This window comes from Euprymna scolopes, chromosome 27, assembly GCF_053919585.1.
Source record: "Euprymna scolopes isolate OS-2025 chromosome 27, ASM5391958v1, whole genome shotgun sequence".
NCBI lineage: Eukaryota > Metazoa > Mollusca > Cephalopoda > Sepiida > Sepiolidae > Euprymna > Euprymna scolopes.
In genome coordinates this window covers 75,897,975-75,917,601 of record NC_136508.1, presented here as the reverse complement: position 1 = coordinate 75,917,601, position 19,627 = coordinate 75,897,975, and the positions used below count along the sequence as shown (strand labels likewise).

At 32.7% G+C, this 19,627-nt stretch overlaps 1 protein-coding gene across 6 annotated transcripts in view; it reads left to right on the top strand.

Moving 5' to 3' along the window:
- Nucleotides 1-19,627, top strand: part of LOC145248920 (cell adhesion molecule Dscam1-like) — a 401,357-nt gene that overhangs the window by 341,625 nt on the left and 40,105 nt on the right. For 4 of the 6 annotated variants that reach the window (XR_013863428.1, XM_080110706.1, XM_080110704.1 and 1 more), the window contains exons 30-33: nt 3,079-3,254; nt 8,555-8,675; nt 11,318-11,479; nt 16,658-17,422. Coding sequence is in view for 5 of the 6 variants with exons in the window: in XM_080110706.1 (XP_079966832.1) it covers nt 3,079-3,254; nt 8,555-8,675; nt 11,318-11,479; nt 16,658-17,422 (1,224 nt within the window). In the remaining variant the exon portion in view is untranslated. The remainder of the gene's footprint in view (nt 1-3,078; nt 3,255-8,554; nt 8,676-11,317; nt 11,480-16,657; nt 17,423-19,627) is intronic. The other 2 variants (XM_080110708.1, XM_080110707.1) reach the window with 2 other exon arrangements.

The window sequence follows — 19,627 nt, the reverse complement described above, 5'->3', positions numbered from 1 at the left end:
TTCCCGGAAAACTTCTGTTGCACCCCCCTAGGTGTGCCTTTCGGATTAAAATGACTAAAATTGACACTTTTGTGCTTATTAAAAAAATTGATGCCTCGGTTTTTTTTTATAAAACTTTCTGAAAAATTGTAACTAACTGATTTCTATATAATTTTGTTTGTCTATACCTCACGATAACTCTTGGTTGTGCCCCAGGGGCTCTTTTTATGGCTAATAAAAACACTCCATTGTGGGACTACTTTACAATATTTGTCCAAAATTTTCTGTGTTTATCTATTTAGCAGTTTTGCATAGTGCTGAACTCAAATTTAAATATGTTAAGGCCTTGGAGACTTTTGGGACTAAATAGCGTGTGTGGGTGTGGGGGGGCAAATGATGGACTTAGTCATTTCTTTTTTTGTCATGGTGCAGGACTCAAATTTATATATGTTAAGGCCTAAAACTGTACGGTGTGTTCATTTTCATCAGGATTTGATGTCCCCTGAGGACTTTGGAAGCTAAATGTGAGGGGTGAGATGCTGAACTTAGTCATTTTTTATGCCTCGTTCACTGTGCACTCACGGGGAACCATATATGCTTCACATGTTCTCTCTAAATGCTTAATTCAATATGTTACATCTTTCTGTTGATCTTTTTTGTCTGATCGGATTTCAGGACAAGAATTAATCTTGTCTGGTTGTTTTTTTTGGGGGTTTTTTTTTGTGTTTTTGGTTATTATTATTTTTTTAATTTTTTTTACATGACTTTTGATCTTTTGCATGGCTTTTGATCTTTTTTGTCTGATCGGATTTAATCTGGTCTGGTTGTTTTTTTTTGTTGTGTTTCTGGTTATTATTATTATTATTTTTTACATGGCTTATCAATGTTTTCTGTGTTATTTTATGTCGAATCAAGTAATTTTTGAACAGGTGTTCTGCTTCAAGTTTTATATCTCCCAATATGTATTCGTGGTGTTTGGTCTGGTCATTTTGTCAAAGAAAATTGTTGTTTTTATTTATAAGTTTGTAGAACATGATTGAATTTTGCATAGGGAAAGGAAAATAATAAACCCATCACTGTTTAGTGTATTCTTAGTCAGGAAGCTTATATCTTTAGACAGCCTGATCTGTTTATTTATTTATTTTTTTATTACATTTTAACCCCAAACAAAGCACAGTGTCATTTTGATGTAAGAGCTACTATCAGGGACATAATTTGCAGGGATACTATGTAGGGAGTTGAGCAGCAAGATGTCTGTTCACATTACACTTGAACATCTGCATGTCAGTTGGGGAAGCAGGAGCCCGGAATGGAATTCCAAAGTCTAATAGTTCTAGCGAAGAAACCATTAGAATAAAGAGCTCTCTTACATTAGGGATCGCTACTGTGTAGGGGTGGAACTTAGCTGCTTGTTGGGTCCGTCGACGGTATTTACATTGATGGGGTACTAGGGCTTGTAGATCGTCGGGGCATTCACCATTAGAATACTTATAAAACAGGCAGAGGGACGCAACATCTCGTCGATGGGACAGAGGTTGAAGCTTAGATAACAGTTCAGGACCTATCAGGTTGGCGACTCTTTTGAACCCCGTCCGAGAGTGAGAGACTAGTAACAGATGCACCAGTTAAAACGTGGCAACAGTACTATATACATGGGCGAATGGGGGCCTTGTAGAGGTACAGCATTTTTTTTCACATTTTCTCTTAACCGCTGTGGCATCCCTCCGTGATCGCCTTCTTAAACGTCCTTCTCGACTTGCACGTGATCTCGAACGTTATCCACTTCTCTCTCTTCTGGTGGAGTATGCAGCTTACTGCTGCTCTGTGGTGTAACATCACTGGAGAATGGGCACCTTTATTCGTATGAGTTAGTATATAATCTTTCCAAAGAGATGTTATTCGGATTTCAAATACTATGTTATTTTGAATATTTGATCAGGATTTACTTGCAGGGTCAACCATCTTTGTGTTTGATTGCCCTGACAAACCCTTGTTCAGAGGGACTGAGTATGGATTCTAGCAGTTAATTAAAACCTTTTTGTTTCACTTTACTTCATTTTAAGTTCTTAGAAATGACGTCACCGGGAAAGACAAAAATACTATTAAAAAAAAGAGAAAAAGGATCACCTGAGACGTGAATAACGTTCGAGATCACATGCGACCGTGAACGACGCTCGAGAAGATGATTGCTTAACGGATGTCACAGCGGTACATAGAGAATGAGAAAATAAATGCCGTTGCTACAAAAAAACAAGCGAGTTGGAGTTATTTCCTATTCTTTGTCTTGGTTTCCTTTGCGACTGAAAATGCGCACAACGTGTGTTGGTTCCCGAGCAACGTTTCAAAACCAAGTAGTTCCCTTCCTGGAACTTACACTTAATCTCCATATGAGATACATAAATATCACTTACCTTTACCTCTCAAACACTGAGTTTGTAGAGAACAAAATTCTCTTCACCCTCCAATTGACCATTTAAACATGTTATCGTATATCTTTCTCGTAATCTCTTTGTCTTATTAGTAGGCGTATGACAAGAGAATATTCTTTTCGTTATTTTGACTCTCGAGTATATATCAGTTAATATCTTATATGTTTTTAGATGATATGATGTGGTTCTCGATTGATTAACTGTGTCTAACTGTGTCAGACATATACTCCAGTCAAAACAATGATAAAAATATTCTCTTGTCATAGTCCTACTTATTAGATATCAGGACAGGATCTAGTCTGGTGGAACATCCATCTTCGTGTGGCAGTTGAGGTAACTTCATTTAGAGAACGTGCACCTTGTAAAAGTCAGTGTGGCTTAGCAATACGGACGAGATCTTCTTTGGGCCTTGAATACAATTTCATTTTGAATATTTGGTCAGGGTTTACTTATAGAGAGAAGTATTCCCATACCAGGTTGTCTGGACAATCGCCTGGATAGAAAGACCTTGAGCATTAGATGATAGTGTCTAATAGGCAGTCATGTTCTGTCCTTGACTTTTTTTTCAATTAATATATGTGTGTCTAATTATGTTATCTAAAATACAACACTATTTCTGTGGTTAAATGATTCATTCCAAATTAAACGGTTTTTTTTTTCGTTGTTTTAGCACCGCTGATGCCACCACAAGATATGCTGGTCCAATTAGTCAATACAACGTCCATAAAACTTGACCTGACGGCATGGAGTTCGGCCGGATGTCCAATTACGTTTTACACTGTCAGATATCGACTGTATGGAGACACCAAATGGGTAGAAGTTTCAAACCATGTCGATGGAAATATGGTAAGGAAGGCAGATTTTATATGAATTTCTTTAAGAAAAATCTACGGAGTAGTTTCTCAGCAAATGAGATCCTTATTCTACCCCCCCCGTCTATCTCTCTCTGTTTAGTTCTCTCCCTCTGCCCCATGTATGTATATATATATATATATATATATATATATATATATATATATATATATATATATATCAGAGAGGCGGTAGCACTCTCTATATAGGGATGGCCCGTACACGCCTATATACGCCTACAAAACAAAACTATCCAAATCTCAACTAAAATCAACTTATAAGTTTCAAAAAGCACATATTCTTACAGAGAAGCGTCTTACGAATCCAGCGAGTGTCAGAACGTCGGTTAAAATGTCAAAAGAGAGCAAAAAAAAAAATATATATATTTGTTGGCTTCCGTGGTTCGTGTGACCTGCGACGTTGTCATGCTGTGAACATTATTATATATTTTCTCACAGTCTGAAGGTTCTATTGCTTATTGCTCGTTGGGTAAGCCTATCGTGATGACATCCTTCGCGAGTATAAGATTCCGACTTTGAGACATCGGCTTGGATTATAGCTTGATCGCGATGATCACATCCCTAGTTCGAAGCGAAGTAGATACATTCCACTATCGGTTTTCGCCGCGGTTTGCTGATTTGTGCTAGTTAATAGACTCTCTTGTGTACGGCGCGTTTGCTCGTTTAGCATGCAAGAGGCTCGAGTTTCATATCCCGAGTTCGGATGTGTCTAACTGATGAGTTCAAATAAGGGTTAAACTCGAGTCTTGGATTTCCGGTTTGTCAGCTATCATGGCTCTTTTGAGCTGCGACGTTGTCTGGTTGTGGAAATAATTATATATACAGTGCCACGCAAAAGTATTGGATACATTAATTTTTCTTCATAACTTTAATTAGGGTTAATGATTTTACCTAAAATTTAGTCAGTATATTCCTATTACTATTCTAAATTATATTTTGAGTAGTAATTACAAAATTAAAGTTTATATTTAAGGAAAAATATGAATTAACAAACGCAAAAGTATTGGATACACTTAAAAAAATCTTTTTCTGAAATAAATTTAAATGACTTTTGCTTAGTGTGTTGCAATAATGCAAACGAGTTATCACTGACCAATCAGAGAGCTTTATATTAAAATAATTTTCTAAAACTAAGGAGTTCGTCAAAAAATCATTGATAAGCACAAAGAAAGAAAAAGGTATCGAATGATATTAAGGGAACGTAATCTACCACTTAGTACAGTTGGAAACGTTATTAGAAAGTTTAAAAACCCTGGTGAAGCTATTGCAAATCTTCCAAGATCTGGTCGGCCAAGGAAATTAAACGGAAAAAAAATCAAGGTGAGTAAGCAGAAAGGTAAAACAACCCTTTTTTCTTACTCGTGGGGAAATTCAAACCGACCTCAGAGAAGTTGGGATTAATGTGAGCAAGGATAGAATCAGTAGAGTTCTAAATCGTGCAGCTTTTGTATCAAGGTTCCCAAGAAAAGTTTCATTATTGAAGCTTAAATATGTCAGGTCACGTTTGAATTATGTTAAAACATATGGGGAAAAGTCCCAAGGATTTTGGAATAAGGTAATCTGATTAAACGGAAAGAAAATCGAAATTTTTGAAAGAAACACAGCAACACATGTATGGCGTAAAAATGGCACCGCCTATAATAAAAAGAATACCATTCCTACGGTAAAGTTTGGCGGTGATTCGATTATAGTATGGGGGTCTTTTTCATCCAAAGGTACTGGTGAACTAGAAATCACTAATGGTAGAATGAATGGACGTATGTACAGGGAGATTTTGGAGAAAAACCTCCAGAAATCTGCTGATTTGTTGGGGCATAATAGGAATTTCGTGTTTCAGCAGGACAATGATATCAAGCATACTGCCAAACTAACCAAAGAATGGCTTAGAAATAACGGAATTTACGTACTTATTTGGCCCAGTTAGTATCAAAACCTTAAACCAATAGAAAATGTATGGAAAATATTGAAGATCAATGTTCTCAAGAGGAATCCACAAAATATTCAACAACTAAAACAGTTCTGTTAAGAATGGCGCAAAATACGTGCACATCTTTGCAAAAAACATGTGTGCAACTATAGAAAGCGATTGGAACTTGTTGAACGCAATAAAAGCTCATCAACCAAATATTAAATCAATGTATCCAATATTTTTGCGTCAGTTGATTTATATTTTTCCTTTAATATAAACTTTCTAAACATTAATTTTGTAATTACTACCCCAAATATAAGTTAGAATAGTAAATTTTAGATAAAATCTTGAACCATAATTAAAGTTATGAAGAAAAATCTAATGTATCCAATATTTTGCGTGGGACTATGTATAGATATATATATATATGCTTATATATATATGTGCTTATATAAATATATATATATATATATGCTTATATATATGCTTATATATATATGCTTATATATATACTTATATATATATAATATACTTATATATATGCTTATATATATTCTTATATATATATACGTATATATACTTATATATATACTTATATATATACTTATATATATATAATTATATATATATACATATATATATATTATATATATAATTATATATATATATACACATATATATATATATACTTATATATATACCTATATATATACTTATATATATACTTATATATACTTATATAATTATACTTATATATATATACTTATATATACTTATATATATATACTCATATATACATATATATATATATATATATATACATATATATACTAATATATATACTCATATATTAGTCTTTGTCAAGTTGTCTACAACTTGAACGCTGACCGAAAGTCCACTACACAATCCAACAATATATACTTGTATACTTATATATATATATACTCATATATATATATATATATATATATATATATATATACTTATATACTTATATATATACTTATATATATACTTATATATACTTATATATACATATATATGCTTATATATACATACATATATATATATATACTCATATATATACATACATATCCTTGTATATGCACATATATATACTTATATATAAATATATATATATTTATATATGCATATATATACGTATATATACACATATACTTATATATACATATATATATACTTATATATACATATATATGCTTATATATATACATATATATATTATATATATACATATATATACTTATATACATGCATATATATACTTATATACATGCATATATATACTTATATATACATACATATATATACTTATACATGTATATATACACATATATACTTATATATATACATATATATATACATATACTTATATATACATATATATATACTTATATATACATATATACATATATATACTTATATATATGCATATATATATACTTATACATATATATATTATATATATATATATATATATATATATATTGGTATAATTATGCAGCATTTTTTTTCATTCAAGCAAATATTATTAAATGCAACGCAAACACTTGCTTTATGATTCTTTTTTTTTTTTTTTAATTTTTCGATTTTTCGTATAATCATTTTTGTGTCAAAATCAACAATATTAATAAAAGTTTCATAACCGTTGTTATCACGAGCGCTTTTATTAATATTTTTGATGTTGATACAATAATGATTATACGGAAAATCGAAAAATTAAAAAAAAAATCATGAAACAAAATATCTCCGTTGCATTTAATAATGTGTATATATATATATATATATATATATATATATATGATTATATCTTTTAATATATATATATATATATATATATATATATATATATATGTAAATTGTATTTAAACCAAATTCAGATTTATAATTTTATTCTATTTTATTTCTATCCTTAACCCATATTAATTTGCTAGTCAAGTAAATACATACCTTTTATTTTAAATTTTTCCAGATGCATCTGCCTTACTTTTAATGCGAGATTTATTCATGGTGTCTTTTACATATATGCAAAAAACCCTTCCTAATACTTTTGCTGATGAGAAAACTTTGGGTTTTTTTTAAATACTATATGTAAAAATTATTGTCCGTGGTTTCATGTCTACCACATTAAAAACATTGTTTTCCGAAACGTTCGTACGAATGATTGATTTTGTTGTTGTTCCTTCTTGTGAAATGAATTTTTAATTTAATTCTAATTTGAATTTTTAATTATATATTTATATATAAATATATATATATATTTAATTATATATTTATATATAAATATATTAATATATAAATATATATCTACACAAATATATATATATAAATATATATATATTAGTATATAAATATATATATACATATATATATTAGTATATAAATATATATTAGTATATAAATATATATATAAATATATATATATATATATTAATATATATTTATATATATATATATTTATAAATATATATAAATATATATATATATAAATATATATATAAATATATATAAATATATATATATATCAATATATATATATAAATATATAAATATATATATAAATATATATATAAATATATAAATAAATATGTATATAAATATGCATATATAAATGTATATATATAATAAATATGTATATATATGTAAATATATATATATAAATATATATATCTCATAATATAAATATATATACACATATATACACATATATATACACACATATATATATATATTATAATATAAACAGATATACATATATAAATATATATATAAATATATATACACATATATATATATATGTATATATATATAAATACACATACACACACACACACACACACACACACACATATATATATATATATATATATATATATATATATATATATATATATATATATATATATATATATATGGCCCAGCCTGCCTCTCTGGACGACCTGTCAGCGTTTCCTTTCTTGATTTGAGATATTTAGTCACTGTTTTTCTCCATTTGAATTTATAGACTTCCAAGCTCTCCTACTGTGTTGACATCCACAGGCTCCATAATGCGCTTTATGATAATGCGGTATTGTAGATATGGCCGTCAAAAGGTCTCTATCCAAAGGCCTGCCTTTCATACAAGAGATATTTGGAGATTCGACCAAGTTGCATACGGTGAACGAGGCCCGATCAATGTAGGCTGAGTTGTCAAAGCACTGTTAACACGCTGGGTAAATCTGCTAGAGATAATAACTCAGTGCTGAAATTGAAATATACATACTCGTAGAATAATTTCCTGAATGCTTAATCCTAGCATATATATATAATTATTATCTTCATCTATCTGTCTTTTGGTTTTTCAGACTTCATTTACTGTCCTTGATTTGCGACCAGCTACGTGGTACGTCATGAAAATCACAGCTCATAATGAGGCCGGATCAACGGATAGTTTTCTAAAATTTGGAACTCTCACAGACTCCGGGAGTAAGTCATACATGTTTTTCCTCTTCCTTTCGCTTTCCCGATTTCTACTTCTTGTATTCATACGCATGTTTGTGTTGCTAGTCATTATTATCTATATATATAAAAGCGAAAATGTGTGTATGTCGGGATGTATGTATGTTTGTATGTATTTATGTGTGTTTGTATGTCTCGCAAAACCTTTCGAGACTGGTCACGGATTTGCGCCAGATAGGGATCATTTTTAATGTCCAGCCTTCGTCCAACAAATATCGAAGAATCGGCCAAAAACATTAATTCATTCACCCTTAAATCATCAGTTTAGTACAGGGAGGGTGCCGATAAAAATCGTTACTTCATTTTCTCTTGTCCTGCTAAATGACAATGACGTCCTGTTTGACCTAGAAAACGTTGGCGTGAGTTTAAAACAACCTGCAAGTGTTTAAAAGGTTTTATTTTATCCGTCCCCAGTTTTATGTCTCTTTGGCGTAGGGGTAACGTGTCGGACATTTTTTTCGCCTTATCCTCGATGTTTCGGGTTCAAGCCTGCCTTCTACCTAAACTTTTTTTCCTCTTTTGCACATATTTCCCCCATTTTTTTACGTTTGTTCGATGTTTTGATTTGTATTTGTTTTTCCAATTTTCTTAACATCGTGTTTTTTTTTTTATAATATTAAAACAGGGTCACCCTCTCCTACATACTAACCCCCAAACACCCGGGCAACGCCGGGTATCCCCGCTAGTAGAATATAAATACGAAAATAATTGCAAAATAATTGTAGCTCACCCTTTCGCTTAATAAATCTGTACTAGTGTTATTGTTTATTTTACAGAGATAATATTACCTTTATCAATTAGATAATTTTCAGAGATCCTATTACCTTTATCAATTTTATACAAAATGCGAAAAAGTAGGGCAGAGCTCTCTGTAATTAATTAATTTTTATAATGTTTGGAACGACGAGATTTATTCTGGAGAGTAGGGTGGAGAGGGTTTTATCGGTGAGTGGGGAGATTGCTAATGACCCCAATTTTTGCTTGAAACGTTCTACTACAGTGAGAGAGGTGAATGGTAGAAGATGTTGAGGGCTTCAGAGCATCCTTCTTTCTGTCTATGCTGCGCTTCTCTGAAGCAGCATTTCTGTGACTTTAATATCCATAGCTCCTGTTGAGAAGAACAGCCCGCCACTTTGTTCAATCTGAAACTGTTTGCTCCCATGATGATAGATTAATGTTGAACGCCTTCACTGATGGCTTTACTATATATATATATATATATATATATATATATATATATATATATATATATATATATATATATATATATAAGAGCCAGGCACGTCCAAGGATGGAATACTGTTGCCACACAAAGGCAAGAGCTGCTAGAAAGGACTTGTCCTGCCTTGACAAAGTTCAAAATAGACTTCGTAGCCTCGTAGGAGATGTCCTTTTCTCTTCCCTGCATCCTCTATCTCACAGAAGAGATGTTGCGAGTTTGTCCGTGCTGTATCGTTATTTTCATGGAAAGCTTCAGTCTATGGTCCCCCCTCGCCAAACTTTCACAAGAAACACTCTTCTAGCTGAAAACACTATCAATAATTCCACCCACTCTTTATCTTTAAACGTAGATTCCATGAACAAAGCTTCTTTCTTAGAACTGCACGCCTGTAGAACTGCCTTCCATTTTCCTGCTTTCCCGTTGACTAAAATATGGTTGTCTTCAAGTCTAACGTAAACAAGCTCTTGATGAGCCGTTCCACTTGTTAACAAATTTACCGAATTTCCATTACCAACAATTACTATATTGTCCAATTTCTACTGTACACTCTGTAACCCTTATCCTCGAGTGGCCTCTTGACCTTGATAAGTGGTGATGCCTATGCAAAAAAATATATATAAAAATTCCTACTTGTGAAACATCATATTGGGTTATAGCTGGTTTGATGAAGACGAAGTAGGTTCATTCCATAGTCGGATTTCGATGCTGTTTGCTTGATCTGCGTTAGTTAATAAACCTTCTTGGTTTTGCTCATGTGGTAGAGTACTCATCTCGCATGCAAGAGGCTGGGGTTTCGAATCCCGAGTTCGGATTTGTCTAACCGATGAGCCTAAATGAGGGCGAAACTCAAGTCTTGGACTTCCGGTTTTTTGGTTGTTATGGCGCCTGTGAGCTGCGAGGTTGTTTGACTGTGGATATATATATATGTGTGTGTGTGAGTGTATATACTGTGAATATATGTATATATATTATATATATATATATATATATATGTGTGTGTGTGTGTGTGTGTGTGTGTGTGTGTGTGTTTTGAGTTATTGAAAATAATGGACATTCGCCATACATCGATTTAGTTAGAGATTTCTGTACGCTACTTTTGCAGGAACTATTTAGAATTATCTTTCTGGGCAAAACGAATCGCAGCGTAGCTCCTCATCATAAACCAACATACAGGTCGCAAGACTACATATAATTGCAACAAAAATGATGCGTTAGTAAAAGAGTTGCTTTCTCTATTAACTCATGGAGAATTTGACCTTTTATTCGCTTTTTTATGCAGAATGGATTTGAAACTTTCTAATAAAGTATCTAACGTTTTACTTATATAACCAGTGCATCATTTCATTAGAGTTGTGTCATTTTTTTCCATATTTACTTTTTTTGAAAGGCACGATCCTGCCGTTGTTCGTCGTCCATCGGAAGGAGGGAAAATTCTACGAGAAAATCTACGTCATGTTACCCTTGTGCACTGGAATTGTGGTCATCCTCATCACCGCCGTCATATTCCTCCTGTGGTGCCGGAGACGCAATGAAAGACTTCGGTTTAAAGGTGAAGAAACCCTAACCCACAAAAACACTCACAGATACATTCACACACAAACACATGGACAAAAACATACACACAGAGGTGTGTATGTATATATATATATATACATATATATATATATATATACGTATGTATGTATGTAGTATATATCTATATCTATATATATATATATATATGCATTTTTTAATTAACAAAGAATATTCCGCATTTTATTCTCGTGAATAAGCCTGACGAATTCTAACGAGAATGAAACGCGGAATATTCTGTGTAGCTTAATTTCCATATATATGTTCATAACTATACGTATATGTATATATATATATATATATATATATATAATACAAAAAAATTTACATTGCGATTCTGATGTAAAAAAAACACTAAAATCTTAAAAAATAAACACATAAAAAATAAACAATTAAAAAAAACATATGGTATTTGTTTTCTTAAAAAAACTATCAATTGCATCATCAGACATAAAGAAGCCACTTGTAGCCGTGAAAAGTGGAAACTAGAAAATGCATAATTATACGGAGATACACTATATTAACGTTTGTTGAAGTTATATATATATATATATATATATATATATATATATATATATATATATATATATATATTTATTTATAAAACAGTAATCTACGTACACGCGTGTTTCAAGGTTTTTACCTCTCATCAGCGTAGTTTAACTGTTTCTAGGGATCGAACCCCAGACCATGTTTACCACAGTCCGGTGCCTTAACCGTTAGGCCATAATCCCAAGATTAATTATACTGTTTATTTTTATCGCTTATAAATTTAGATTTTGTTATTGTTGTTTTTTCAAGCGATATAACTTAAGACCACAAATGGGACCTTAATAATAATCCCAGCACCCGCCTGATAAACCCAACTAAACCAGAAATACGTAGAATTAGCAAAACTATACTTTCTAGAGTAATCAAACAAGACCTAGAACTAAACCAGTAGGCAAATACTACCGAAGCAATCACCTGGTTTAAAAATATAGAAAACAAAGATGAATGTACGTTTATACATTTGCCCAGTTCAAAATAAATGTCTAACAAAAAGCGTAGTTTATCAAGCAACAATATTTGCGAAAGAAAACCCGAATAACAAGAAATATTACGTAGGCATGACTTCCTTAGATTACAAAACCTGATACTATGACCACAAAAGTACATTGAACAATAAAAAAACATGGTATAAAAGCAACACTAGCGAATAAATACTGGGAACTCAAAGAAAGCGGACATTAACCGGTAGTCAAATGGAAAATAATAAGACAAGCTACGACGTGTAGACATTTAGACGACCCATGTAAATTATGCCTTCATGAAAAATTTGCTATCCTGTACTTTAAAGAACCCCAAAATCTATTAAACTGTAGAAGAGAAATAGCAAATAACTGTGTTCACAAAATAAAACTTACTCTAGGATAGCGATACAAAATAGATTTAAAACTAACAAAGACAATAGAAAATACACAGATAAATAAAGTAAATAAACATGAATATACATAAACGATCACACATATATGTATGTATATATATGTATATATATGTGCATATATGTATGCACACATATGTATATTTATATATAAAAAATAATAAATAAAAAATTTTTAATAAATAAATAAAAAAATAAAATAAATAAAAAAAAATAAATAAATAAAAAGGGAGGAAAAGGTCTGCTTTAAACCACTAACCTAGTTCTAAAACAGATCCTTTGCTCGATAAAATGCATGCCCATTGGCTGATAGGAAGGGGTGTGGTGGATACTAGAAAGCTGATTGGCTAACTAAAATCCTCAACAGAAGAGGACCATACAAAAACGAGAAACAACCACAGAATTCGCGCATAAGCCTGACGAATCCTAGAGTGGATGAAACGCTGAATATTCAGTGTAGCTTAATCGCCATGTATATTTTATAAATTACTAACTAGCTCTACCTACGTATTGAGCACTTTTTAAGTAAATACTTAAAGTTTACGCATAAATCTATACTTTCGTATATTAATTTTATGTGAGTACATGAAGTAGTTATATATATATATTTATAGTCTGTTTATTATACATAATGATATATATATACTGCATTAGATATATATATATATATATATATATATATATATATATATATATATATAGTCTGTTTATTATACAAACATTATTGGTTACATATGTGCATACATGTTTCAGTGGAATCTCAATTCACGGACAACAGCCAAAAAAGAATCAACTTTTTAGTCTGATGAGGTGTTATCTTTGAATTGGGACTCCACTGAAACATATATGCACATATGTAACCAATAATGTTTATATAACAAACCGACTATATACCGGCTCTGTCCTGCATTGAGCACTATTAAATAATTACGCGAGTATCATTGGATTTATATTTAGGAAACCAATCGATACAACCGTTATATATATATATATATATTATATATATATATATATATATATACTAGCAAAAGTATCCCTCGTTGACTAGGTTCAAAGACAATCTACATGAAATGGACTCTGATTTATGAAAGTTTGATAGGTTATGAAAAGGAAGGGTTGTAAAGAGGTAGCTTCGAATATGGGGGTATCAAAACCAAAGCAAAATATGATGAAAGTAAAAATAAAATAGATAAACCCCATCATTTATTATACTATACTTGTTCACACTGAAACACTTATCACAATATTCTGTGGATCTATATAAAAAAAAACTTGTTAAACTTTGTGGCATATTTCCATTCTATGGAGGTCAGGCGCGAAAGAACACCTCATGATTTTATTATACCATATTTCTTCAAACTGAACCATATTTATCAAAGTATACTTACGCAGATAGATATGAAAAGTCTTTATTAAAGTCTGTGCCTATTTCAATTTTATGGAGGCCAGGTGCGAGCGCAGACCCCACAATTTTATTATGCCATACCTATTTAAGTTACAACATACCTATTAAAGTATTATTACGTACATTTATATCAAAAACACTTGTAAACGTTTTTTTTTTAATTTTTAAATTTTTAAATTTTTTATTTCCATACTTTGTGGACGAGGCGCGTATGTAGACACCACAATTTTAATGAATCATCATTATGCCAGATCAAGCACACCCATTCCTGTGTCTCGATACATCTTCTATCATTATATGTGATCAGTTTTCTATAATAGTCAACCATATAGGAGCCTATTCGTGACTAGACACACACATACACACACACACACGTTTACCTTTATATTATACTAGCATGGGTGTTTGGAGGTGTATGCTGAGCAAAAAAAAAAAAAGAAACGGACAATTTTTAAAAAAATTTACCCCTATTATGACCCCTTATAATTTATTGTTTTTGGCTCTAATCAAGTTATTAAGTTATATCCATGTCCAAGGAACCTATATCTAAAATGTCAAGTGTTTAGACCCAAAATTATCGGAGGAGTTTGGTAGAGTTCGCAAAGGTCAAATTGTTGAACTTTGACCCCTTGACAGCCAAATTTCTGGCCGAAATTCGATCACATCGATTTCCCCACATATCAGTACCCTGTATATCAAATTTCAAGTCTGTAGACTAAAAATTGACAGAGTTATTGCGTAGGGAAATGTACACAGACACACAGACAGACACACAGACACACAGACACGTTCACTTATATATATATATATATATATATATATATATATATATATATATATATATATATATAAAGTGAGAATGATCACTTTTCAGTCTATATACTAAACGAATTTTTATTTACAAACTTTAAATTTTGTATATAAGGTATTCAGCCATGTGGGTTTCATCCGTAAAAAATTGGGTCAAAATTGAAAAAAAAAAATGGTCATTGGGAAGCATCGGATTTTTATTAGTTTGTCAATTGTTTTGCGATGTTTTAAAGAAACTTTTTTTTTAAATCCTGTCAAGTAGGCCTAATAGTTATCATACTATACTCACTGTTTTAAGATTTTGGTTTCGATGTTCGCTCGAGTATTTTAAGTTTTTTTTTTACTTACAAGAATTGAACTGTTTAGAAAAAACCCATAATACTCGAATGCATGTCTCAGTTATTTTCCGCTTTTTTAAAATTTATTTAAAAAGTAAGTTAAGGTTACGCTTAATACATACGGTATTTCTGTTTATAATAAATAAGAATTGCATTAATAAAAATATTTTTCGACTGGGTAAATCAGGTTGCCCTGCTAGTATATATATTTATATATATACAAGTGAAAATGTGTGTGAGGACATACTTCTACCTATATACACTGCGAATCTTTGATGTACTAACTTGAAATTTGGTATTTAGGATGTTCAGACATGTGAAAAACATTTTATGATGTACTTGATTACAAATATTCTAGTAACTGCAATTCAGCGTAATGGATTTCCATTGTTACATGCTGAAAATTGCAAATCGATTGCAACCTCCTGCCTAATGAGACAATGGCGTTCCGCATCATCTGGTACAAAGCAGAATCTGCTGTACAGTTAGAAGCTGGAATTGGTTTTCCGGATGCAGGCCTGGGCGAGTGATAGGAAGACATAGGTTTGACCAGTTATCAGGGTCGCCGTCTCGGTGTTGCAAGCAAAGTTTAACTGAAAGACAAGCCAATACGATCGGAGTCAGCGCAGCTGCAGGAATTGCCAGAAAGGTGTTTCAGTGTTTTACCATCAGCCTATTGGGACCCCAAACTGATTTTTTGTCGGGGTTTACTTCCCTACCTTTTGCCTTTCCCAAGGCATCCACAAGACAAATTAGATACCTTCATTTTTATGAGATTTAAACTGACCTCTACGCTGTCAATCATAACTATCGTTGTTGTGAGGTGTGACTATGACTAAGTAGTTAGCTACACTGAATAGAAACTTGAGCGTACAAAGTTCGAGTCCAGTTTCGTTAACAAAAACACTTTCATTAACCCACAACTAACCTTGTGTCTAATAATTAAATTCTACACAAATTTCACCATTGCTGACTATTACGGCGTTGACTTACACTCTACCAACACCCATTAACCGTTATCCTTGATTGGCCTTTGGGCCTTGATATTCGGTGACAATCTAGTAAAAAAAAAAGCTAATCTTGTCGGTTATATTTTATAGCCTTATTGTTTTCTTGCTTGATTGATTTGATTTGTCTGCCTTTACAATTTTTTTCTTTTTATATTCTTTGCCTGGACAGAGTTTCACCTTCCCAAAACGGCTTCAAACCTTCGTCGAGACATCACAGCGGAGACATCACTCATGAACGACTTAGACAAGCGCCTTAACCTAGACATGGACAGCGGGGGAGGTACGGTGGAACATTACGGAAAGCATAACATAAACCTACGGACCTCTAGTCAGTCGGACGAAGTGGAGTGCTGTGGGTTTACTGGCGGTAATCTAGGGGCCGCTGGGAGCCACCATGCATCGTGGCTGCTCCACGCAACTTTTCCGGGCCGGACCGGAAATAACAAGAATGCTAGCGACTCTGGCTCACCCACTAGATCAGGTAGCCCCTCACATCACTGGACATCATCAAAATCATCGTACACGGCCACCACAACCACTGCAACATCTCGTTACCCCCATAACGCCATCTCAAGCATCGACTGCCATTCCTCGCTTCACGCTACCCTGGCTAAAGACTCTACCACCGCATACGCTTCCGTCGAGATAGATCAGCGTGAAAAGCTATCAGCCCCACCCGTTTCTTCGTCGCCATTGTCGTCCCCCACGTCATCCCGCTTCCCCGTCATGGGCACCATCCGTCGCTTATCACCGGGCCCTCCCGTACTGCCCATTTCTGGGTCTCACTTTCCGGCGGCGACACCAACAACAACGATCGGCTCTTCGCAACATAGCACCGCTAAAATTTATAACCGATTATCACTCCGTTCGCACCAATGTACCCCGAGGCCCCTAGGTGCACATAATGCCTTCGCAGCTTCTTATGATTTCATATGTACGTGCTTTGTTTTTTGCCCGCGTTCATATTGCGTCGCGATTCCTTAACCTCTGCTATTCCCTTGCACAAGCTTGTAGAACCAGAGTAGATCTTTATCATGTTCACGCAAAGCACGTAAATAGCGAGTCTTCTATGCACTTGCGTGATGTTAGTGTGTTTTATGTTTTGCTTTTGATTTTTTTGCTTTTTTTTGTATTTTTGTCAGTTTTGTTGCGTGGATTGTAGAATAAATATTTGTATAGTATTACTGCGTTATAAAATACTGGAGATTTGTTTGTACACAAATAGAAACATGTAATTGTTTGACTTAAAAAAAACCCTGTAATAGTCAGGTTTCGTTGTTTGGTTGGTTGTTTTTGTTTTACGGCATATCCATCCTTTTCAGGTTATTTAATGCCGAATCCAATGATTTTAAAGAAAATAATTTTAATAGAATATATGTGGGGGGGGGGGGTTTCAAGTCGGTTTCTATTTAACTCTCTGCCGCTTGCCTGTTTCCCACCTGACTACAACTTGGACGTCTTCAAGTCCAACATAAACAAACTCCTGACAAACCGCCCCCTTAAGTAAGACACTTTATCAAAACCGCCAATACTAAGGATTACTACAATACTATCTCATTGATTACTGTACACGCAATAACCCTTATCCCTGAGTGGCCTTCGGGCCTTGATAAGTGGTGACCCCCATGTAAAAAAAAAAACAAAACCCATAGTTGGGACCCTAACAGGTACTACAACTCCGGATCAGAGTGGACCTGGGAGCAATGACAATTAAACGGTGGCTCTACACTCCCCAAAGCCCGCAAGCTGGGGGCTTCACCATCGGACATAGTTTAAAGTCATATCCAGGACCGTAATAAGCAGAATTGACTCGGAGTTTTTTTTTTTTTATCTGGTCCCAAAAGAATAAATTTCTATGTTTAAATTTTAGATATTATTCATCCTAAGAAATATTAATCAAGAAAATAATGTGTTTGTGTGTGTGTGTGTGTGTGTGTGTGTGTGTGTGTGTGTGTGTGTGCAATTTTATGTAGTTTTTTTTGGCGTTTAACTGGATTTACAGGCTGAACGGCGGTTGTATATGTGTATTTAGATATGTATATACATGCAAACAGATAACTACCCTTTTTATAATAGATTATTGATTAATATACATTATTATTACAACATTCTGATATTATATATATATATATATATTTAATAATTATAATTACAAGTAACTATGTGCCGTACGTTTTTTGAAATTTATGGTCTACACGTGCTTTATCACCGATCGCTATTGGCTAACTCATATCGAACAAATAATTAATTGAGTTTGTTATCCATAATTTACCCTTCTGCTACCAGATCAGGCTGTCAGGAGATACCGGCTTCCTGAGCTGAAATGCTTTAAACATTGACGTTATTGATTTTTTTTTCTCCTTTCGAAATCATGTTCTACAAAACCAAAAACTAAAACAACAATTATATTCTACAACGCAACCAAACCAATTCAAACATCATGGATAAATATTTATATTATTAAGATCTTGAAGCGTAACTTATTTATCAACATTACTGAGTTCTTCGGTTAAAAAAAAAAAACGGAAAGGTTTGATATGGTTTAAATAGATAGATTCTTACTACAAAAAAAAACAAAATAATTTTTCCCTTTTAGTCAGAAATTTTGCTCATTGAATGCGAGGACTAAACGATGAAATGATTTAACCGGAAGTAACGAGACTGCAGAAAGTGAACTCAAGCTTCGCATTCTATTCTTATTTTAATACGAGGAATCCACCATTTTTCTCGAGTAAAACTCTGAATTAAAAACAAAAATACCTGTACAGTAGAACCCCGGGATACGGTGACCCTAAAATACTTTTTTTTTCACGGTACGATGTGGAATTCGATGTTTTCCAGCTCCTAGTTACGGTATTTGTCCCCACCTTACGGTGTTATTTATAATGTTATTTGATTATACACCTGTGTATTATATACTGCACTGTATTTTGTTATAAATTTTTGATGTCGTATCTCGGAGTCTACTGTACATACGAAAATAGAGTATTATTTCATAGACAACATATATATATATATAACAATCTCATAATAGATTTGAACTACAGTAGAACCCCGATGTTTTTTTTTCGGTCCCATATTACGGTATTTGCCCTGTCTTACAATATTATTTATAATGTTATTTGATTATATACATATG